Genomic DNA, 23789 nt, shown 5'->3' with positions numbered 1-23789 from the left:
AACATTTAAAACTCTTGGGCATAGGAGAGCATCATTGTGATTATTTTTTTTTTTTTAAATTCTTTCTTTTTCCCTTATTATTCTCTCTCATCATGAAAACCACTGTGTAGTGGAGGGTTGCTTTTTGAGACAACAGAGGCTGTTTCTGTAGAGGTAGGTTTAAGGGAAGGGGAATTCAACAAGTCTGATATTGGTCAGAGAAATCAAGTTTATGGGCTGAGGCTGTTGATAGAAGAGACAATAAATCTATCAGTTTTCTTGAAAGAAAGCAAAAGATGAAAGTTACTAAACGCACCAGCCTGCATGGCCTGATTCAAAGGGCACATGAAAGCCTGAATGAGGTTGTTTGTTTCTCATTTGTTCATCTTGAACTTGTGGTCACTGTCTCATCACCTCATCTGTTCCTGTGACTTTTTTTCACCCCTGCAGAAATTCCTCTCTACCTTTGCTCTTCCCACACCTCCTTTCTTGGCAGAAGAAGGCAAAAAGGGCCTTGCTCTCTTGAAATCCATCTGTGACAGATCAGCATCATATGGTTGGTGCCTTGTTGGCTAGGGTGGGGAGTAAAGCCATCTATGAAGCAGAACCTCTGGTAATGGTGCTTTTAACAAGGTTTGTGCATTGCTTGTCTGTTTAGCTTTGACTGCAAGTACACTGCTGCATTTTTTGTGCACACAGCAAATGTGCAGGAACCAAGAAGTGTTTGCTTTAAAATCGTTTTGGTTTGCTCTTTTTCTTTGTACAGCTGCCTTAGGCCAAGATTCTCTTTAAGCTCAGGGTGATTTTTCTCTTGTTGTCGTCTTGTACTGTTGCAGTGAAGAAAGAACTAAGAGAGAACAGCCCAGTCTGGGTATGTGGTGCTGAAGAGGCTGTAAGAAGGAGCTTAAGGGTTGGTGAGAGCAATCACTACAGAGAAAAAAGCAAAAGGAAGGGTATATAGAGCTGGGTAAGAAAAGGACCAGACATATAATAAGAGGGGAAAACTGCAGATTTTCCTCCACAAATAATTATCTTTTCTGCTGTTCTACATTTTCTGCCTCCTAAACCTCTCATGAAATTCTCTCCTTGCTTTGGAGAGAAGTGTCACTTGAGAATCTTCTCACAACTTGGCAAGTCTGTAATAGGAGCATGTAATCTTCTATAATCCTCTCTACAGGTTCATAATAACCATTTCTGTTTCGAGATTCCAAGGTGTTTCATAATCCAAGTGGGAATTTAACTGTTGGAGAAAAAATGTACTTAATATATTCAGGAGCAAAAGGGAATGATCCTGGGCAGGGAACAAGAACAGAGTAAGAAGGAAAACCTGCTTAGCATTGTAGGAATGGTCACAGCAATGGCTTTGAGCAACTCTGGGTTATTTGAAATCCTAGGTATCCTGGGAACCAAATTGTTTTTTACCCAGATAGCAGCTTCTGTTGAGGTGATGTCATGAGCTCCTATGTCTGCAGGCATTCACAGGAAGCTGGGCTGAGCTCAAAGTGCACCTGCATTTTTTGTAAGGTCCCCACCTTGCCTGGGTTGTGTTTTCTGGTTCCACTTGTTGAGCTATGAAGTGTGCAGATGACTGCATGGTTTGAGGTTGCTGGCAAAGATCCAGTCAAGAAGGTGCTGATGTCTCCTGATAGCTACGTCTTTCACACTGCCTTTCACGAACCTGCCTGGGTGTACAGGCCATGAGAACAGAGAGGCACAGCAGAGGGAAGTGAGGATCAATTTCCCTCTGCAAGTTTAGCAATCGGCATGTAAGAAGCTTAAAGGACCTCAGGCTAATTGGCAGCTTTAAACTGCTGCTAAGAGCTCCCACACCTCTTGCTCAAAGAAGCTGCACAGTGACAGTGAGCTGGTGCAACTTTCTGCTTTCTAATCAGAATTGCCCTGCCAGGCCAATTTTAGCTTTATATCACATTTTTGCTTCTGCTGCTAGCTCCTTAGCTCTCATTTTTTTAGGACTTTACAAGAAAGCTCAAGATGTTGGCATACTCAGCATCTGCTCGCTGAACTACTCATAAGGTTTTAAGGCTTGTGATTTCTTTTTTGGAAGGACTGCATAATTTTTCCCTTTCAAAAAGAAAATCTGGGTGAAATTGCATGGTTGTGGCCTAACTGAATTTATGCTCTAAGTTTGTGGGGAGCACTGAGTCCTTTTAGCAGATTTTGGGGGCTGATGGTGATAATCATGTTAGCACAGGTCTTGTAAAAAGTTTGAGTTTTGCATTGCATATGTTAGGGGGAAATGAGGAGGGAAGTCTTGGCTGATCTCTGCCATAGTCTCAGCTTTGGTGTGAAAACTACTTTTGCTAGGCAAAGTGGTGATGTTGCAAGTACAAGGCAGATGTACTGACTTGGGACCAAAATTGGACCAAAATTGGCAGAGCCAGCTGGGAGCCTGCTGGAGAGTGAGTCTGCTGTACCTTGCTTGCTTCCGGACATCTCTTGTACAAACAAGTCAAATCTCTGTTTGGGAAGGAATGAAGAGGTGGGAATGATGTCAGCAACTGGGAGGAGAGGCAACAAGGGCTCATCCTTCTGGGAGATGCCAGGTTTGAACAGTCACATTCTGTATTTTGTCTCCTGCTGGTTGCAAAGGAGACAGACAGCCCTTGGCTGGCTCTTAGATCCTTGGCTCATCTCATAACTTAGTCCTTCCCACATAAAAATTGCTCCTTACACTTTTTAATGCAGATACATTCTGTGAGAAATTCAAGGATCTGGCTGGTAGCTCTGGTCTCATGGACAAAACGTTCCTGCCCACTCTTCCAACTTCAAAGGTTAATTTTGCTTTCTCTGTGTTGAGGCAAGATTGCTGCACATGAGAAGTTCAGAGCAGAAAGGTGACTCTCCTCCCACCCCAATCACAGATCTCATCAAAACTTTTCAGCAACTCGTGGAAAATAGCTGTGCCTTTACCTGTTTGCATGCACTGTGCTCATTCAGAGCAGGGAAGAAAGCTTCATAACCTTGGTGAGTAGCAGGCATCCTCAGGTTACTCATCTCTAAATTTTAAGATTTCTTCACCCAGAGTTGGCATACTGATGGCAGAGAAATGGAAGCATGCTCAGTCAGCATAAAAAATGTCATGGTGATATTTCTATGAGGTTACAAGGGCAAGGAAATTGCACCTGACTGGACAGTTTTTAAATGAATATGTCTGTGCCCTATGAGGTTCTCCACTGGGATAATGGAAAAGCAGTTTTTAGACTGTATCTGATCACTGCCACTAAGTAAAAAAGTAGTGGAAAGTTAATAGGTTAGATTGGCAAGATTGGCCTGTACTAACAACATTAAAAATCCTGTGAAGAATTCATGTTGCTGTGCCAAGTGTGTTTGAATCTGAGAAAGTCATGGTGCTGCTCATGGTTTCTGCCAGCTTCTAAAACACCATTTTCACCTACTTAAACCTTTTATTACGTTATTATGTGCAGAATGGAGTAGCATTTTGGCTGTAATCAGATGGTGGGAGAGCTTTTGAGATTGCTGAAATCTGATATTTTGACTAAGCTTTCTTTGCCTTCTACCCACCATATTAGATTTCCATACAAGAATTTGGTTATCATGGCTTGCAGCTGCCAGTGGAGAGCAACTGGATTCAGATGAATTGAGGGCTAATTGTAGCATGGGTAATTAAGTTTGTGTGTGGTTATTAAATAGAACAAAAAGAATTCACACTAGATACTTACTTCTGTAATAACATCCTCCATTAATAGCATGCCTCTCATCCCAAAGGATCTGCTCAGGCTTTCTACACTTAAAATAACACCTACTTCACCAGAGAGATCTGTTTCTGACCATGAATATGTGGGTACCTCTTAGCTGAAATGGAGCTGTACCATGCAGCAATCTAGAAGGGCAAATGAGCAGGACTGTATCTCATAGTAGCTACAAGAAGCTACCTAGAAAACCTACAGTCATTGCCCGTGTTGTGATTTGAAATAAAATGGCAGCAATACTGGGTTTATTCCTATAAAGTGTACAGGTCATATCTCTGAAGTGTTCTGTGATTCAGAGAGTTTATCAACCCTAAGAGCGTGGTGTTCTTTTTGTAGCATGTGAGTCTCTGCATTATCAGGCACAGCATGTGCTTTATTTTCCTTATCATTTTAGACAATTAGTCACAAGCATCCTATCTTCTGTGTTAGGACACGGGGGTGGTTGTCCATACAAACTTGGAGCATGAGTGTCCCCTCCTCTCCTCTCAGGTGGATTTTTCCATCATTATGGGTTTTCTTTGACCTGCTGTTCCTGCTAGTGCCTGTCTGTAGTCCTGCCTGAATCAGAAACCATTGCATATGGCTGGGAGATGGTTTGAGAAATAAGAAATGTCAACTAAAGCTATATATATCACCATGAGAGAAGGTGGAAGTTGCCTTGATTGTACTTTTCTTGGCAGACCCTCAGTGACTGACCTCTGTTGACATCTGCTTTGTGTAAACATGGAGAGATTGTTCCTCTTGTAGCTGAGCCAGGGTTGCTCCAAAGGCTGTGTCTGCTCTGGGGCAGCAGTGCTTGAATTCTCTTCTGGTTTAAATCCAGACCCTGCAGATCTTCATCTGAGCATCACACAGCTGCCTGCAATACTTGCATATATACACACACAGCTGTATGTCAAATAACTGGGCTGTTGCTGTTTATTTTCACTCTCATTAGTGACCTCTTCTGCGGAAATCCTGTCTTGTTCACTACAAGACACAAGACTTGAGAGAACGAAACATGCTGACACGTGGTGTGTGTCCCTTTCCTGCCTCACCTTTCCCTTGAATCATAAGCTTCATCAGCTCTCAGAGACTGTGTAAGTTTAGGTCTGTGTTAGTCTGAAGGACTTGTAAGTTGCTGTTTGTCTTCGAAGCTTCATGCCAATACTATGGCTTGTTTGGGCTTCTGTTCAACAGCTTGGTAACAGCTCAAACTGCTGATTTTTGGAACTGGACTATATGCTCATGTGTAGGTAGGTTGGGGTACTGATAAGTTCTTACCTAAAGTTCTCTACCTCTATGGTAAGTGCATAAAATGACTAAAAACATCAACACTGGGCAAGCAGACCTGTTGACAGGTGTTAGGGCTCCTACCTATCTCTTCCCCAGGGGGGAAAATACCACCCGTGAATACAAACTTGGCCACTACATTAGGTACTCAGCAGCTTGGTAGCTCCTTATTGGAAATACTAGGAAAAGAAGACAGACCCTAATAAAGTCAATGAAAATCTGGCAGGAACTTCAGTAAGCCCTTGATATCACCAGGAAGAGTGTGGTTTAAAACAAGGAGCTTAGACACATGCCAGGGGTGCTCTTGTCATCACTGGGATGGAGGTTTGTTTCTGTGTTTTTATTGATGGTAGGAAGAGAGTGCTTTTTGTAAAAGAAACCGGAGGTGTGGGTTTACCTTTAGTGTCATTTTCTTGGCCTGATTTCTGATAATTCTGTGCTTTTTTACTAGTTTGGAAAAGGAAAGGAGATGCCCATTTTCTGGTTGTGAGAGAGCTGTTGAGGACTGAGTAACACTGGAGCACCTGTCATCTCTTGGAAATATTTTTCTGATTCTGACCATTGCCTGTTTTTATGAAGTATTCTCCATTTGCAAAGGCATTTAGAATTTAAAAAAAAAAATTAAGAATTGTTATGTACTTGTAATGGAAGATTCTGAAATGTTCCCATCTGATAGCACTAGTTCTGCTCAGTAAATATTACTAAATTGTCATTAGTTTTCATAAAATGTCTTACCCTTTCTGTGGGGATCAGCTTGGCACTGGCTGCTTCTATCCTTGTTTCTTCTCCCTGCACCAGTCAAGATTTTTTTTGTTGTTATGTTGTAATGTGGTTATAGCATAACTTCCTCCTTTTTTTTTTTTTCCCTTTTTTTTTCCTCCCCTCCTTTTTAAAAATAAGCTCTGTAGTTAAAGAATAATAAGCTACAAGCTGTCATTTGGCTGAGAGGAAAGGGAGCTTAGTGGATATTTATAACATGCCTAATGGCATTTCAGAGCCCTGAGGAAAAACAACTGAGTTTCCAATCTTCAGCTGTGTCGGATGTGGCAGGCAGGGAGTTGGATTCTCCTCACTTAAGCAGGAGAGGATGTACCAAGAAGGGGATTTTTTCCAAGCTGTTACTTAACTGATACCAGCATTTGAAGGCACAGAAGGCATGACCTTTAATCCTCTGTGCAGACGAACTGCTTGATTGAATGCCTCATTGTAGTGATGCAGAGTGGAAAGAATTGCATCAGACTAGAGAAATCACAGAAATCACAGAAAGTCAGGCATTGTAAGGGACCTTGAAGGATCATGGAGTCCAATCCCCCTGCCAGAGCAGGGTCACTTACACCAAATCACACAGGAACACATCTGGATGGGTTCTGAATGTCTCCAGGGAAAGGAAACTCCACAACCTCCCTGGGCAGCCTGTGCCAGCTCTCTGTCACCCTCACAGTGAAAATGTTTTTCCTCATATTTATTTGGAACCTCTTATGCTCAAACTTGTACCCACTGCCCCTTGGCCTGTCACTGGAGGTCACTGAGAAGAGCCTGGCTCTGCCCTCCTGGCACTTCCCTTTAGATATTTATAAACCTTAATGAGGTCACCCCTCATTCTTCTCTTCTCCAAGCTGAAGAGACCCTCAGCCTTTCCTCATAAGGGAGATTTTCCACTCCATTTTCTTTGTGGCTCTCTGCTGGACTCTTCCAATCAGTTCCCTGTCCTTGAACTGAGGGGCCCAGAACTGGACACAATATTCCAGATGCAGCCTCACCAGGGCAGAGTAGGAAGGGAGGAGAACCTCTCTCAACCCACTAACCACCCCCTTTTAATGCACCCCAGGATGCCATTGGCCTTCTTGGCCACAAGGACACATTGTTGGCTCATGGTCATCCTTCTGTCCACCAGCACCCCCAGGTCCCTTCCCCCTTCACTGCTCTCCAACAGCTCAGTCTCTGATTTGTACTGGCACTTAGGGTTATTCTTTCCCAGCTGCAAGACTGCTCTTGCCTTCATTATAATTCATTATATTTTTCCCTGCCCAGCTCTCCAGCCTGTCTGGGTCCCCCTGAATGGCAGCACAGCCTTCTGGAGTGTCAGCCAGTGCTCCCAGTTTTATGCCATCAGCAAACCTGCTGAGAAGACACTGTCCCATCATCCAGGTCACTGATAAAGATGTTGAACAGGACTGGACCCAGCACTGGTCCCTGGAGACTCCACTAGTTACAGGGCTCCAGCTGCACTCTGCACCACTCACAACCACTTTTTGGGATCTATTGTTGTCACTGTTTGAACAGGAGGAACTGCAGCAGGAGGGCTTGGGGATTCTGAGAGGGGCAGAATGCAAAGGGAGGGATCTATTCCCTCCCATTTCCTGCCATACTCTATAGAAGATCGGAAAATCAGCAGCTCCTCCCTTTCTTTTTCCTCCCACTTCCTGCTGGCTCTGCTGTTCTTTGTTACCACCAGCTCCCCACCTGCTATCTGTGGGGTTTTATATGTATAAATTTGTATATAATTGTCTTTTTTGTTACTTCACCCTTTATGTTATCACTTTTCCCTTGTGTCAGTAAGATCTGAATCCATTAGTTCTCCCAAGTAACAAGTCCCTTTTATTTCTTCCACAAGACTTTCTTCAGAAGCTCTGTGCTGATCCATGCAGGTCTCTTACCACTTCTGATTTTTTTTACCCAAAGGAATGCACCTGTCTTGGGCTTGAGGGAAGTAGTATTTAAAAATTGACCAACTTTCTTGGGCTCTTTTTCCCTACGGAGTCTTACCCATAGGATTCCTGCAAGCAGGTCCTTAAAGAGTACAAAATAAGCCCTGTGGAAGTCCAGGGTTGTAATCTTACTTATTGCCCTTCTTCTTCCTTGTAAAATACTAAACTCCACCATGTTATGGTCACTGTCACCAGAGCTGTTCCCAACTTTAATGTCCCCATCCAGACCTTCTTTATTTGTTAATACAGGGCCCAGCAGTGCACCTCTCATTGTTGGTTCCTCCACTACCTGCATCAGAATATTATCATAAAGGTAACTGCAAGAGCCTTTTGGCATATTCATGCCTGGCTGTGTGGGCTTTCCAACGAATATCAGGGTGATTGAAGTCACCCATAAGTACTAAGGAATGTCATATAGAGGCTACTTCCAGTTGACTGTAGAAGGCCTCATCAACACCTTTTTCTTGGCTTGGTAGTCTAGAGTAGACACCCACAACAATTTCACCCCTATTTGCATGTTTCTTAATTCTTACCCACAGGCTTTCCACCCTTTCTGGATAGACCTCAGTACATTACAGCTGCACTTGCACATAAAGAGCAAACAGCAGACAGCCATCCATGACAACATTCCAGCCATGGAAGCTGTCCCACCACGTTTCAGTGATTGGAATTATATCATAGCCATGTAGATCTCCCAACCCCTTGTGCTTATTCCCCATACTCCATGCATTGGTATATAAGAATTTCAGAGAGGGAATCAAGCAATTAGTTTTCACTTTTGGTACTGACCATTTCCAGCCACTTCCATGGTTACTAAACTGTTAGTGGGCCCTGTGTTTTTATTGTCACATTTATCATGATTTCCCACCCCTAATGGATGGCAGACTGAATGGCATCCTTAGGCTCATCTCTAGTGATCCTGGTTTTATCCCCTTCCCCCTTTAAACCTAGTTTAAAGCCCTCTCAATGAGGGCTTCTAACTCCCATGAGAACAGAAAGAAAACTTCTGCCACCAGAACTTCCAGCTGTAGGTGTGTGGCTGCAGGAGCCCATCCCACATGTAACATCTGCAAGCTCAGATGTGGACCTCAGATGTGTCTGCTCCAAAATCTGTCTGAAATTACATTCAGCAGTGCATTACCATCCAAAGCACATATGAGCTCATGGAAAGCTGCTCCAAAGTGTTTAAGGAGAGCCCTGATTTTCAGTCTTTCCCAAAAGGAAAGGTCCCAGTTACACATGGACTTCTTGCCATTTGCCTCCTTCAAACAGTGGTGGTAAATTAGTTTTATGGGGCATTAGTAGAAGAGGTTGTTGGTGGATTTTATTAGACATTCATGTGAGCAGTTGGAGCCAAGAATGTAAAATAAAAACTGAAGATGAAGAGCACCAGCAAGCAGAAGAGGGTTTGTGAAGTGACTGAATATACATGTGATACTGTGTAAAGTCCCAAGGAGTCTTCAGTCTAAACTGGGAACATACGTCAGAGTAAGTTTTGAAGTTAAAGCTGTTGCAAGAGGCTCTGAGGAGGTCAACCATGACTGACAACTTCCTGAGAAATGATTTAAATAGGTGGGATAAATGCACCAAAGCTATGCTGCAGTTTTTATAGCAGTGTATTTTCTTATAACATGGATTCAGCATCTGTCCAGCTTGTGAGATGGGCTTGCAGCCTCAGCCTCTGGGACTGAGGACTGGAGTTGTGGGATCCTATACATCAGAAACCCAGCTTGCAACCACTCCTCTTTGTGGAAGAGAGTTCTTGGTCAGCCTGCAGGGATGGTGGGACTGGGTCCCAACATGTGTTCAAAAGAATACTGATACAAAGACAAAATATTAATGCTGTGGTGTTCTCTAGTGGTGATTGACAGCTCCAGACAAAGGAGATGGCATGTTACTCTGCCAGCAGCCTGTGGAAAGCTATTCTAATGGAGCCAACCCACTTGGCAGCAGAGCTATGGCTGGCTTGCAGCATCTGATGATTCAGTTATGTCCTGGAGTTGTTATTGCAGTGGAAGAAGTAGTTCTGTTCATTAATTCCTTTGTGCAGCTGATAGATCAGTTGGATGTATTCTTCCAAAGCCTGTACTTAGTAGAAATTACAATGCAAAAGTCTTCAGGGGCTGAGTGAGTCGTGACTGCAGATTCTGTGTTGGAGCTAATAGTCCAGAAGTGTTGGATATTTTTTTTCCCATCAGAAAGACCACTGGCACTTCAAAACTTATTTTACTTGGTTATCACTCAGCATAGGAGGCACTCAACTTGCTGCTAGCCCACCCACATGAGTAGCATGGGGCAAACCTTCATCCCTTTCTCCTCTCTGGGATACACTGTGTGCTTTCATTACCAAAGAGATGAGATCCCTAGAGCTCTGCCCTTCACATTTCTGTTGCACACTCATGTGAGGAGCCAGTGGCCTGATCCTCCTTGCTCATCTTCCCTCTGTCATCCCCTTGCTCATAGGTTTGTCTTGCTTAGGTACAGGTGGGGTTGATGTGCTTTTTTTTTTTTTTTCTTTAAACCAAAGTCTAAGCAGAAGAAACAGTGGATTTATTTTGTATTTGTTTAGGTTTCTGATTGTACACCATAATAAATGTGAGTTGAAGTTGTGCCAAAAATCTACCTGGAGGGTTAATGTCTATAAGATGGACAAATGTGTAGCTTGTGAGAGTGTTAGTTATGCTCCAGGAGGTTATACAAATGCACATTTGCCTCACAGAGATTGTGGTGGTTTCCCTTAATTATAATTGAGTTGAATTTTGGGCAATTTTGAGGCTCATAGCATTGCTTATCACTATTGGAAACAAAATTTTTAGGTAAGATGACCGAGTAGAACCTGATCTTAAATCTCTTCTTCCTTCTGAATTATCTTATCTGAAATTCAGGTAGCAAAGATGAATTTCATTATTATTCAGAGCTGTAGAAGCCTGGTCCTCTTCTTTCATTTGTGTGTTTCAAACATTCTTCTCAATTACCCCAAAAATCCAGCTGCTACACGAGGCTGAAGGAAGTACTGAAAGGCAGTTTTCAAGTTAATTCTCTGGCTTTAGAAGTTGACATGTTCCTTTCAGTGCAGCCAAAGTTGCTATTGTGTGCAGGAAAAGAGCATGAAGGATGTTGTGGCTTTTTAAATAATTAGATGGGATTTGGCAGATCTGCAAGGATTGGAGTCAGGTGAAGGGTTTCTTCACTCAAGGCTTGATGCTTCTCTTTGGGTTTGTACTCCTCCTTGCAGCTGGGAAGTGCTGGGTGAGGATTCGCTGGCCTCTAGTGGTGAAACTGGACAGGAGCTTCAAGAAGTATTTTGAGGTTAGCTCTGTGCAAGCACTGGGTTAGTGTGTGTGCTGAAAGGAAGCTGATGTTATAAATCACTTTGGTTTTGAACACTGGTTTTGGCTCCTAAAGTAGTTGTAGGAGGTCCTGGAATCCTGTGCAGCAAGCCCTTGGCAGTGTCATGATTTTTGAAGTATCTGTTTTCATCCTCTGAAAGGTATTTCAGAGACTTCAGGAACCTACAAGCAAATACTTTGAGAATGGTTGATTTTTAGATCAATGCAAGTAAAGCTGCATAAAAGTAAAGCTGCATAAACCTACAGTGCAACATAAAACCAAAACTTAGTGTTACAAAGCATCTCAAAACTTTAGGAAGAGATGGCTTGAGGCTGTTATCTAAGTTTATAAATGGTGTTACCCCAGGCTCTCTTCCTACATCCCTTTTTCTATGAGCCCCATACAGTTTCTGCCTCCTCTAAAGAGGTTTTGTAAGTTGACTGAATACTTGAGTTCCTCAGGTGGCCTTCTTTGTACCCAGTCTGACACCATACCTTCTGCTCCATGGCTTTCTCTGCTTTTGTCACTGGGTAAGAAGTCTGTTTGTCTGTCTGCTGTGCTCATTTGTGTGCTTTCCTTTCCTTGTCTTTTGGAGAAAAGTTCTTAGTACTGAGAGGCACAATGTGATATGTAGTTCAAGACTGCTTATGGCTGTGGCTAAATGAAAAGCTGGAAGACTCCTATCTGTCACAATTCAATCACATACTTTGCCTACCAACAGATACTAGCAAGTCCTTCTTAATTAAATGCCTGTCCCTTTGAATTTTTCCTTCCCTTCTTCAAGCCTGCCTTCTTTGATCTGCTTCTGCCTTCCTATGTCTCTCTATCTTTAGTCTCAACTAATCTGCTTTATTTAGATTTAGAGTACATTCAGGGCCCTACCCATTTAACTGCCTTTTTTTTTTTAAGGGAGTGAAGGGAAAGCTAAGTTTTGGTCAGAGCTCTTAGTCTGTTTTTATTTTTACATTTCAATCCTTGACAAAGACATTTGTACTCATTTTGGGTATTGCCATTTTTGCAAGTCGTGCTGTAGACAAATATCTTTTCATGGGGTGCTTTACCTACTGCTCCACATCGGTGCCTCCCAGGATTAGCATTTTCTCTTTTAATATGCTTGAAAGAGGCACTGCTAAATACAGATTACAGTTTGGCTTTGCATCTACCTGTAGAACCACAAAAGCAAAGGAGGTTGTCCCTGCCTGGTGCTAATGATTCTGACTTTTTCTGCTTGCAGATGTGAAAGGGCCTCCTACACACAGACTGTCCTGTGGCCAATCCCCCTACGCTGAAACAACAACATGGGAGAGGAAATACTGCATCCTGACAGACAGCCAGCTGGTGCTGCTCAACAGGGAGAAAGAGGTGAGAGGAGAAGCTCATGTTGGCCACTTGAGATTTACCTTTTGACATTCACTGGTAAAACAGGAAGGCTTTTTTTTTTTTTTTCCATCTCCTCTATTTTGTTCACATATTTAGTGAAAAGGGGGGAAAAGAGGAGTTAACCTCTTCTGTGTGTGGATGGCTTGCTGCACAGTTCTAATCCAGCTGGCACAGGTGCTGGTGGCATGGAAGAGGTGACATCAAAAAACTCCCTCCTGGAGTTTCACAGCCTGCATTTAAATCTGCCACTATGTTTTCCTATGTTATTGCTGCCTTTTTGAAGTCACCACAGCTGTGTAAACCTACCTCCTCATATCACTGCAGACGTAAAGGTAGGGAAAAGCTAAAGGCAGGGGAGAAAAGGGTTGGTTTGTGGCTCTGTTGGAGTGCTGAGCACAGAATGTGTGTGCAGCCTTCACACTGTACAGTCACCCTTGCTGCCCTCACAAGATCAAGTGTTTTGAGACAAAGGTTTGCCCTCTGCCTTGCTAAATGCAGCAAGGATGATGGGGTGCTTCTTGGCATGGGTACTCAAAGCTATTACAATGATCTTTGATTTAATTATAGAATTACTCTCTGCATGGTGTATGTGTATATATAGCATGTAGGACTTGGCATCGTGCCTTGCTGTGAAGGTAGAGTCAATATGGTTAAAGAATGGGCATGTTTGAATTGATTGAAACACTGGGCAAACCAATGTTGGTAAGGCCCTTTTTGTGGCCTATGCCAAGATATGTTTTTTCTTGTGATATTTAATGTCAACAGACTGAATACATGAGCTTTAGAAGTTCTTTATAATGCTCCTGAGTTTAAATCTAACTAAATCAGAATAATTACCCTATTTAAATAGTTTAGGGGGAGCTATAAAATAGGGATGTCTTCAGATTACTGATTTTATTATCTGTAAATTAATTTGAATCTAACATCATGGTTTCCTACAGCTGGAGGTGACCTGAATTCTTTTTTTTATTTTATTTTATTGATTCTTTTGAAGCTTCTCTGTATATTTATGATGTGTGTATGCTGTGTACAGGCTGAGAGTTTACAACCTGTTTTCTGATGCAGCACTAAGTATTATTTATCTTCAGCTATGACTTGGTCTATTTACAAGGGCTGAAATATTTCCTTGCATAGGGAGAGTAGGAGGAAATGATAGAGAGAACAGCTTGAGTTGTTAGAAAGGAACATCAATGCTAATGTGTAGGAGAGGTGATCAAATGCAGGAAAAATAGAAGGCCCATATCATGGTGTTTGTTTACTATGTAATTCTTCTTCTAGTCTGACAGGACCATCACCCAAAGAATTAATGTGTGTACTGAGGAAACTTAAGGACGTGTGAGAACTATTCCTAAAACTTTACTGTACCAGCACAGCTGGGCTAGAAGGTGGCCTCTCATTAAAGAAATGTAACTGGAAGCAACACTGCCTCATTTCACAAATAAGTATCTGAAGGTGGTAATCATGCATTTATGGGTTCTTAGTTTCTCCTACCAAATAATTAGAAGCATTTTGCTGGGAGTTAAGAGGAGTCTTTTGAGTAGATCCTGAGGAGTAAATATGAGAAGTCTGATGTATCACTGGTGTATTAAATCATATGTTATGTTCTAAATACACTGTTTTTTCTCAGAAGCTGGAAAAATTCAGTGTCAGGCTACAGAGAGCCTGGGTTTTAAGTACAGCAGTGTCCCCCCAAAATTGAGGAGTAGAGTAATTCTTTGCAGCATGTTCTCAAAGGAGCCTTCCTACTCTATCACAATGATAAATAACTTGTTTTGGGAAATGTTGCATGCAGATGGACCAAGCAGACATGCCTTTGGTGCAGGTGTGACTCCACAGCTGATAGTGTGATTTGCTTCAAAAGCCAGTAGCTAGAATTGCATTTGCCATTCTGATTTTCAGGTAATTTGGGACTCCCTTTAAGTGAGAGGAAAAGGGGAACTCCTTGCAGAGTAATGAGTACTCTGTAGGAAAATAAAACGTGGTTTATGTATAGCTTCTGACACATGGCACAGTGTCTGTACAAGCTTTTAAAGGAACATAAAGTGCATAGGAGGAGAACTGGCTGAGAGAGGGACACAGAGCTGATACTCTGGATTTGCACCTTCTTCTAATTTTTCTGAAAAAGCAGCTTCCACGAGGAAGGGAAGGGGAGTTGACTCACTTGAATTTTACTTGGCAGGTCATTCAGAGCTGAAAGAAGGCTCTGTGAAATGTGATCTCAAAGTAAGAGTGAACATTGTTGCCTAAGGCAGGAGTGAGGAGAGATGTTTGGGAACAGAATGGTTTGAAAAGTGTGTGGGAGGGGAATTGTAAAAAAAACCCACTGGGTGGGACCACAGGTACAGGGAGCATAAGCAAAAGACCACCTGAATGAGGAAGAGGGAGGTTATTTAAAGAAGAAAATTGAAGACTGTGGTTAGAGCACAGTTATTGCAAAAGTGATGCTGGAGGAGGTTTTTGGTTACCCTGAAATGAAGTGGGAGAGGGAACATGAAGCTGAAGATGGGGAGGTTCCTTCTCTGAAAATGGAAACTTTTGATGGAGTGGTTAGGTCAGAATTGCTTTAGACTGCTCAAGAGGATCTTAGAGACAATGTGAGGGACAGAATTGATTCCTTTCAGTAAGGGGGTGGCTAAGAGGGAAGAGGGAAAAATATCAACAGCAGAGTGCCCTTGCAGCCAAAAGGAACCACTTGCATCATTGCAAAGCTGGTGTCATTTGAAAACATGGAAGAGTCTGAAGCATCTGATTTTATTCTCTGTGCATCTGCTTTGTTACTTCCTGGAATAAAAATCCAAGAAGCTTATCATGTGTGAAATTGAAAGGGAACAGGAATGTTTGATGTTTATAATACTTTGTAAAATCATTAGGCAAGTATCTATGTCAAAGCCAAAAAGCAGAGAGGCATCTACAAAATGCCAGTGGGTAAATAAGAGATGTCTTGATTGTTTCAAGCATAATACTGAGTTTGGTTTCTTTTTGCTTAGGCTGTTAAAACACAGTGTTGTGAATTGTACAGGCTTTTTAAAACTGAAGGAACAGCACAGAAATAAACAGAGTAGTAAGAAAACTCTTACTTATAGGGATTTATTTTCAAGGAAGTTTTGATGGAGTACATGCAAGAGAGATTTTGTGCTGTGAGAGCTCAAGAGCAGATTGGAAATCAAAGAAATTTCAAGGTACAACTTGATCCAAAAATATCAGTGATTTCTAAGACAAAAATAGTCTGGTGATACCACCTTGTGCAGTGTAGAGAAATACTAATTACTCAACACCTTGTCAGCTTCATAAAATGAAAGTAGGTGTGACTGGAGAATGAAGGTTATTAATGAAGGGAAGAGACTGATGCTCCAAAAAGAAGTAGAAAGAAAATTAATCCCTGTAGGGACATGAGAGACAGCTTTGTAGCAAATAAAGGTTCATGAGAGACAGGAGATGTGCAGTTGCTACAACATATCATGGTGTGGTAGTATGGAGCAGCATCTTCCAAAACTAGGAGAGCAGGTCTAGGCTGATGCATTTACAAATCAGGGTCTTTTTTCTACGAGGAAGGCAGTCACACACTGTGAACTGTGAAGGTGGAGGTATTTTCATCTTTTGTGAAATCTGTTCCAGAGGATAAGAGCTGTGAGGGCTCAGGAAAAGATTCTGCAAAATCAGGTGAATTAGCATTTATGTAAAGAGTGATTTCAGGTAGATGATCCATTGCACAGCACTTTGATGAGGGATGTGACAAATTGCTGCATCTGATTTGGGGCTGCTTTTTAGTTATAAAGATAACTGGGCTGCAGAATCTCTCAGTTTTGTTTGCAGTTGGGAACAAAGGTTAAGAATGCTTTTCACTGCATGAAACTCTTCCTTTTTCCTCAGTGAGCCCCAAACTTCGTATTTCCTTTCAGATTTAGGAGTGTGTTTAATCAAAGGTGAAGCCCTACACTCACTGTGACACAATCTGCTGCTGGGGGTGGTGACAGAGGCAGCAACAGGACATCTGTGATATAGCTGCCTATTCTTCAGTCTCCTGTGAATGACACCAGGAGTGGGGATGCTCCCAAGAGAAAACAGCAAGAGCAGACACTGACTGCTGGGGCCTCATGGAGGTTCTTCAGAAATGCTCTCTTCAGTACCCAAAGATTTGTCACCTTAGCATCTCAACAGCAAATCTGTTTCACCTGTAAATAGGAGTTTGTCAAAGCTGAACCCAGTCATAAGGAAAGATTTGCTCAGTTCCCAAATGGATTTCATGATTTCTTTTCCAATTTAATTACTTATTTTCCCCCAAAGCCCAAAGAAATGTTTGTAGTCAGCGTTTTTTCAAGTGGGGTATGTCAAAATATTAACCAGCTTTTAACTTTCTTGAGGAAGATAAAAATTAAAATGAATTGTTTAACAGGGTTGTTGACACGGCTCTAAGCTCCCTGAGTATTAGTTCAGAAGAGGTTGCAAGTTCTCAAGTTTTTAATCATGAGTCAGTCCTTCCAGTCTCTAAAAAACCCAGCTTCCATGAAGAAACTTTTTGCATCTTACTTTTGTTTTTTAAAAAATAGCCTAGTTCAGATTGCCTTCAAGAGGCATTAAATGCTTGTAAAACTCTTACTCCTATTTCTCCTGAAATCTCTTCATCATCAAACTACCAGAAATCTCAAATATAGACTTTTTATACTTGAAAAGTGTGTTCAGTGGCAGGTGAGCTATGGTGCTGTTAAGAGTTTTGAGTCCCTGCTCTGAACCTGTCCTCATTAAATTGTGAAATCTGCCAGTGAAACATGGTTTGTGATCAGAAGAGCCAAAACTGCCAAACTATCAGCATTTGGACTGTCCCTATTTACCTTCTCATTCCAGAATTAAACTCCTGGGAGTCCTGCCCTGAACAAGCACCTATGAATTATGTTGGCTCAGGATCCAGTGATTCCCAGACTGGTAAATTCTTAGCAGGATAAGAATGGGATAAAAAAAGCTTTAAATTGCCATTAGAGTCTTGATTCTGCAAGACTGTTGTTCTCTTCCATCCTCTGCTGAAGTGCTTGCTGGAATGGCAGGGGCTAGAGGAGGAGGGTTGGGAAATTGCAGATGTCTGGCTTGGTGTTTACATAGTGTTTGGTTGTGCACTTTCTTGTGTTTTGGTGCCATCCCATCTTCCACAGGGCAGCTTATACCTGTTCAAAATTACGTCCTGCCCAAAGAGCTGCAGAGCTGCTGACTGAGAGAATTTCATGAAGCTGTATCTTGAAGAGCTGGCTGATTTGATGCTAAGCAATAAATACTGGTCCTGCAGTTTTTTAATTAGTTCTTTTCTGTCAGTATAGACTGAGACCATGGTTCTGGAGGAGAGCTACCTAAAACAACACAGCTCATATATGTCAGATTTAAGGGGCAGTCTTCTTTAGCTATTTTGCTACCTTGATCTTGTCCATGGAATGCTGAGGTGTTTGTGTGTTTTCTAGTGTAGAACAAGCTACGTAGTATTTAAATGTTGTTCCTTGTACAGCTTATAGAATTGTTGAGTGAAATAAACCTTATCAGCATTTTCTCATGCCATTACAAATACAGTAAGAAAAACAGTTTTTTGCTGGCATGGACCATAGCAACACCACTGAATCTTTTTCAGTGTGCAGATAACCATATTTTCAGAGGCTGGGTAAATGTTAAGTACAAAAAGCTAAGTGACCCAGAATTAGGAGCTGAGCTCTCAGGCAGTCTTCCTGTTAATGGCTCAGTTCCTCTTTGAAGATAAATCCTATCTCTGGTATGCAGAAGTAGATTTGTTTTTAACACCAACTCCGTGTGCTACTGCCTGTTTGCTTTTCTCAAGGACACAGAGGACAGTGTGGCCTCAATCACCATTCTCCTCACCCTCAGCTGCAGGTCAGTACATCCAGAGCATCCTCATATATACCCAGTTATCAGCATGCTTGTAGTGCTTTTGTTCATGTCAGTGTATTAAAAGGGTGCTTCTGTGATCCTGTGACCAAAAGCACACACTTACTGAAAAGGAACTATATTCCTTTTTGAGTTAAAAAAATAAAAATTGAGAGATCTACCCCACAGGAGCTTGTTGGTATAACTGGTAGAGAGCTAACAGTTAGGTTAGGGTTAAGGTAAGGGTTAGGGTTCAAGAAGTTCACTGAGAAAGGAGGGTCACAAGGAGGCTGCTTGATGCTTGTAAAGTGTGCAGAATTAGGGATGGGGTGTGACTGGTCATAGCTGTTCTGGGGATCAGACTTGCAACATCCTGCCAAAAATACTGTGAAGAAAATCACTCCCTCCAGCTCCCTGAAAGGAGGTTGGAGCCAGGGGGTGTCGGGCTCTGCTCCCAGGCAGATATCAGTCAGACAAGAGGCCATGGGCTTAAGCTCTGCCAGGGGAGGGTTAGGTTGGATATTAGGAAGAAATTCTTTGCATAGAGGGTGATCAGACATTGGGATGGGTGGATTCTCCATCCCTGAAGGTTTTTAAGAAGTGGCAACCAGTGCCATGGTCTGGTAATCATGACTTGATGTTCTCAGAGGTCCTTTCCAACCTAGGTGAATCCATGATTCCAATCTGGATGATTCCATGATTTCACACTTCCATGGCTTCATATGTTCTATGACGTGATGATTATGTGGCAGTCAGTGGCCTCAGGTGTCCACTCCTGCTGCTGTTGCTGTTGCTCAGTTGCTGTTGCCTCGGGCCAGTAGCTTGGTTCTGCAGCTCAGTTCTTTGGGTGCAGGCTTGCTTGTGTTCGGGCCAGTAGCTTGGTTCTGAAGCTCAGTTCTTTGGGTGCTGGCTTGCTTGTGTTCGGGCCAGTAGCTTGGTTCTGAAGCTCAGTTCTTTGGTTGCTGGCTTGCTTGTGTTCGGGCCAGTAGCTTGGTTCTGAAGCTCAGTTCTTTGGGTGCTGGCTTGCTTGTGTTCGGGCCAGTAGCTTGGTTCTGAAGCTCAGTTCTTTGAGTGCAGGCAGCATCTTTGGTGCCTAGCCTTTCACTAGCTTTGAAGGTTTGCTTTTTGCAACTCTTCACAAGTTGCCTTCTGCGGGTCTGTGTTCTTTAGAGGATACAGTGAAACATGTGTTTCTCCTGCTTGAAGGCTTTTGTTCCTTCTCAACGATCTGCTTCTGTGAGGCGGGCCAATCGGGCTCACGCCTCTATTGAGCAGGTAACTGAAGTTCTTGTCTGCCTTCTAAATCCCTTTGTATGTTTTTTGGGATTGGATTAGGAGCACATCAGGCTCATTTCTTGTTCCCAGACATATCCCCTGACAAAGAGACTGTACTGCTTAGGCTCTTTAGCATCTCTTGGCTGTTGTCTAAACACCCTGTAGCTGGAGTTAGCACAGTTTAGCACATTTGTAGCAAAATGTAGTCATCCAAGCAGGTGTTTAAAAAGGCTTAGGTGAAACAAACTTTGTGGGGTCAAGTTCTGTCAAAATTTCAGAAAAGAAACAAGGTCTTGATACATTTAGTACTTTTAAAGAGAGTTAGCATACAGAACTTTATTAATGTGAAATGTAGAGTACCCCAAGTCTTTAGAAAGTTTTGAGGTCCCACCTTTAAGATGAGTTTTAACTTAATCACAGAAGGTATCCCCTTTCTCCATGTACCTAGTGCAACCATCCAAAATCCTGTTTTCCTCTGATGTGCTGGTAGCTGATCATGGAATCTGCAAAATGAGGCTGCAAAAATGCTTTTGTAATCTCCAGGTTTCGTGTGCTGCCATCTGACTGGCAGCCTCTGCCTGACTCCCAGCCTGAAAGCTGGCAAGGCTGGGCAGCATTGGAGGACCAGTTTTGAAAGGCAAGACTGGCTTGTGGGTCACTTGTCACTTGTGACCTGGAGCACGGGTTATTTGCCCTCTTGCATGCAGCCCTCTCCAGGCTAAGGCTCCAGAGGGGGAGCCTCAGGAATCTTGGGGTAAAGCTAGGCATCTGAAAATTCCCACCAGATGAGGAGAAAACGTAAGGTGTTCTTATTAAGGTGACTTATAAACAGCATGAGCTGGTGGCAGATTAACAGCTGTTGGTATCCTTCTTACACAGGTGCCTGTCGATGGGGTCCCGGAGCCACAGGATGCTACCAAAGGGCGCTGCCTGCGCCGAACTGTCAGCGTCCCCTCCGAGGGCCAATTCCCCGAGTACCCACCAGAGGGGGCATCCAAACTAGGCAAGTGGAAACCTTGGCCTTAAGAAATTGATTTTAATGTGTAGATGGCAAGCTGTGTGAGAGAGAGGGCATTGCTTCCCCGGGCAGCACCTTTGCCAAGGAGCCTGCTGAGGTGGGTAGTGTTGCAGAGAGGTGGTGGTGGTGGCATTTGGCTGATAGCAAAATGAGTTGCAAACACCAGTACTCAGCCAAAGAGCAGGGGGGTACCAGGGAAGCTGCACATGGGAAGGTTTGTGGCTGTGTTGGTGAGATGATTAGACAGCTCTGGGTTCTCCAGCTGAGTGATGCTGAATGTGGATGGATAGGAACACAGCTTTTGCAGATAGTTTTTAAGTGGCCTCTGCTGTTTTTTGGTGGTTATGTCTTGCCTCCTTTTGAGTCTCTGTGGAAACTCTTTTGCTTCACGTTTCATAACAAGTACTGGTTTTTATGTGACTTGCCTCCTGCCTGTTCAGGGTGCAAATTTGTGAGAGAACCAGGCAGCTTCTTAATTACACTTGCTGAAATCTAAGGAAAGCAAAAGAAAGGACAAGTATTAAAAATGACAGACAAAAGCTCTGTTGCAGTGTGTTCCAAGTCCAGATTTGGGCTAGTTCCTCCTCTACATTCCATTCCACCTGTGACTACATAAGGAGCATCATTCCAACTCATTCCAGAAGAGAGGAAGGGCAAAGGGAGGCAGCAGCCCCACACAAGTGAACTATTTCTATTCCCAGCCCATGAAAGAAAATTCCCTTGACATAGGGTGATAGGATCTTGGAGCAATTCTCCCTTAATTCTGCTGTAAAAAATACTGAGGCTGGCAGAGAGTGTGCTATGAGGAAAAAGATAGCATGCATCTCTAAACAGTAAGGCAGCCTTAAAAACATTGTTATCAAAGGTGAAGAGCAGTTATTTTATATTTCACAGGCTCAGCTGTTTTATTCTGTGATTATATTGCACACAAGTCATTAAAATCCCACTATTTTAAAGAGTTGATTATCTCATTGCAACTGTAGCACTTATTTGTACTTGCCCAAAATAGCACTTAAATAAAACTATAACTGTTCTTTGTATGGGGAAGGCAGATAGGGTTCTTTTTTTCAGATTTGTTTGATTCATGGATTAGAAGTCTGAGAAGGAACAGGGCAGGTTGGGGATTTAGGAGAGGAAAACTACAAAATAGTTGGGAATGAGTGACATAAACAGAACCCCTATTGGATTATGTTTGTGGCATTTCAGATGCAGCTCTGAATGTTCATCTTGTTTTTCCATATGAACAAATATTCCATCCTTTTCAGAACTAAAACCAGTGTTAAACATGTTTACACAACACTCTAAGCAAAGTACTCACTCCAGGTGTGTGGCTAGGGAGGTGAATGAAAAATTATATTTAAACCAGTTGGCAGTAGGCAATGAATTCTATTTGCTGCTTTGCAAGATAAGACATTTAAAATTGAGGATTTAAATGCCTGCTTTTTCTGTACCATGTGCAAAAATCTGGAGAAGAATTTCTAGACTTCACTGAGCACCTGAATAGCTGGAAATCCCAGTGTTAAATTTTGAAATGTAGCCTTGTTACTGTCTTCATTTTCTTGACTTGCATACAGAATAGATGACTGTGCTAGTTTGGCATAAGCCTTCCTATGTATTTTGCCACAGTTTTAGATTCATGTGGCATCTTGTAGCATGTTAACCTAATATATGCTTGAGAAGAAGATACCAGAAGTACCAAAGGAACTCTTATCCACATGGTCTTCTCTATATTAGAGCTACAGCTGCTGGGAAGGCAGACTTGACAAAGTGCATAACTAAGGAAAGTGGGTGTGTAGTGGGAGATGGAAAAGAAAAGGATGAGATGGAGAAAGATTGAGCAAAGCCCATACTGTGAGGAGGGATTCCATACTACTTTTATGATTTATTGATTGATATAATCTCTTAATTTTTTTTTTAAATGGGAAAATTGGATAGTGGAACATTTTTTTTACCTGTAGCACCACAGTTACACCTTGTATGAAACACCAAGAGTATTGTATGAGGCCAGTCTTCATAGAATCAAAGAATTTTCAGGGTTGAAAGGGATGTGGCATTGAATTCACAGACAAGTAACCATTGCTAAGACAAACTTTATTCATCTGAGGGTCCTACTTACACTCTTAGCCATTCCTCAGGATCCACCTGCAAGACCCTCCCAAGGTTCTGGTGTTTTTCCACTGTTTTCCAGTACTTTTCCACCAAGCCTCTGGTAGCAAGGTAGCACATTCCTTTCTAATCATCCACATCAACTTTGCTATCTCCCACAAAGGGACTTTTAAGCCCATCCAGTTCCAACACCCCTGCCATGGGCAGGGACACCTCCCACCATATCAGGTTGCTCAGAGCCCCATCCAGCCTGGCCTTAAAAACTTCCAGGGATGGGGCTTCCACCACCTCTCTGTGCATCCTGTTCTTGTGTCTCACCACCCTCATGGTGAAGAACTTCTTCCTAATATTTAATCTAAATGTACCCTCCTCTATTTTTAATCCATTCCCCCATGTCCTATCACGCCCTGACATCCTAAAAAGTCCCTCACCATCTTCATTAGGCAAGCAGCTGGAACAGTGTGTGTTGTTCAGAGGCAGCAGTACCCATTCTGCAAATTTCTGTGGCTCTCTTTGTGCACACATCCTTGTAGCACCCTTTGTAGGAAGTGTGTGGGAGAGAAACTACCCACGTTACAGCTGAGAAGTTGAAGCAAGGGATGTGTAACTTGCCCAAGGTCAACATTAAGCCTCGAGTGCTTTATCCAAGAGCTGTTCAAGTCATTCTTGCCATCTCTTTCATTTTTTACACTTGCTGCAGGGTTGGCTCAGCTGTTGGTGAGGCAGCTGCTGAACCACCATGGTTTCAGTCCCATGTACTAAGATAGACACCAATTTCCACATACTTCAGTACAGTAAGCTGTAATTTGTGATGCTTCAGCAGCTGCCTCACCAACAGCTGAGCCATCCCTTCTGTGCAGGCAGAAATCACCAGTCACCCTCAAATGAGAGGTGGAGAGGTAGACACAAAGGTAAAACAGAACCTAGAAAGTTACTTGTTTAGACAGTGAAAACCAGTAAAATATTTTTAAAACTAATTCCAGAGGACTCTCGCCATCTACTGCTAGTTTAGAAGTTTGCCCTCTGCTTCCAGGCAGTGGAGAGGTTGTTTCTGATACTGAAATTCTTGATTCCCATCTGGAAGGTAAATTGAACACAAAGTTAGATCAGCAAGGCCTCTGATTCTCCATT

The 23789-nt window shown here is 42.6% G+C and overlaps 1 protein-coding gene across 4 annotated transcripts in view; it reads left to right on the top strand.

The window, feature by feature from the left end:
- Nucleotides 1–23789, top strand: part of RASAL2 (RAS protein activator like 2) — a 173244-nt gene that overhangs the window by 70664 nt on the left and 78791 nt on the right. For all 4 annotated transcript variants that reach the window (XM_030455339.1, XM_030455340.1, XM_030455338.1 and 1 more), the window contains exons 2-3: nucleotides 12255–12382; nucleotides 20414–20537. In XM_030455339.1, the coding sequence (XP_030311199.1) occupies nucleotides 12255–12382; nucleotides 20414–20537 (252 nt within the window). The remainder of the gene's footprint in view (nucleotides 1–12254; nucleotides 12383–20413; nucleotides 20538–23789) is intronic.

This window comes from Calypte anna, chromosome 8 (genome assembly GCF_003957555.1).
Source record: "Calypte anna isolate BGI_N300 chromosome 8, bCalAnn1_v1.p, whole genome shotgun sequence".
Lineage (NCBI taxonomy): Eukaryota > Metazoa > Chordata > Aves > Apodiformes > Trochilidae > Calypte > Calypte anna.
This window is presented reverse-complemented; position numbering and strand designations above follow the sequence as displayed.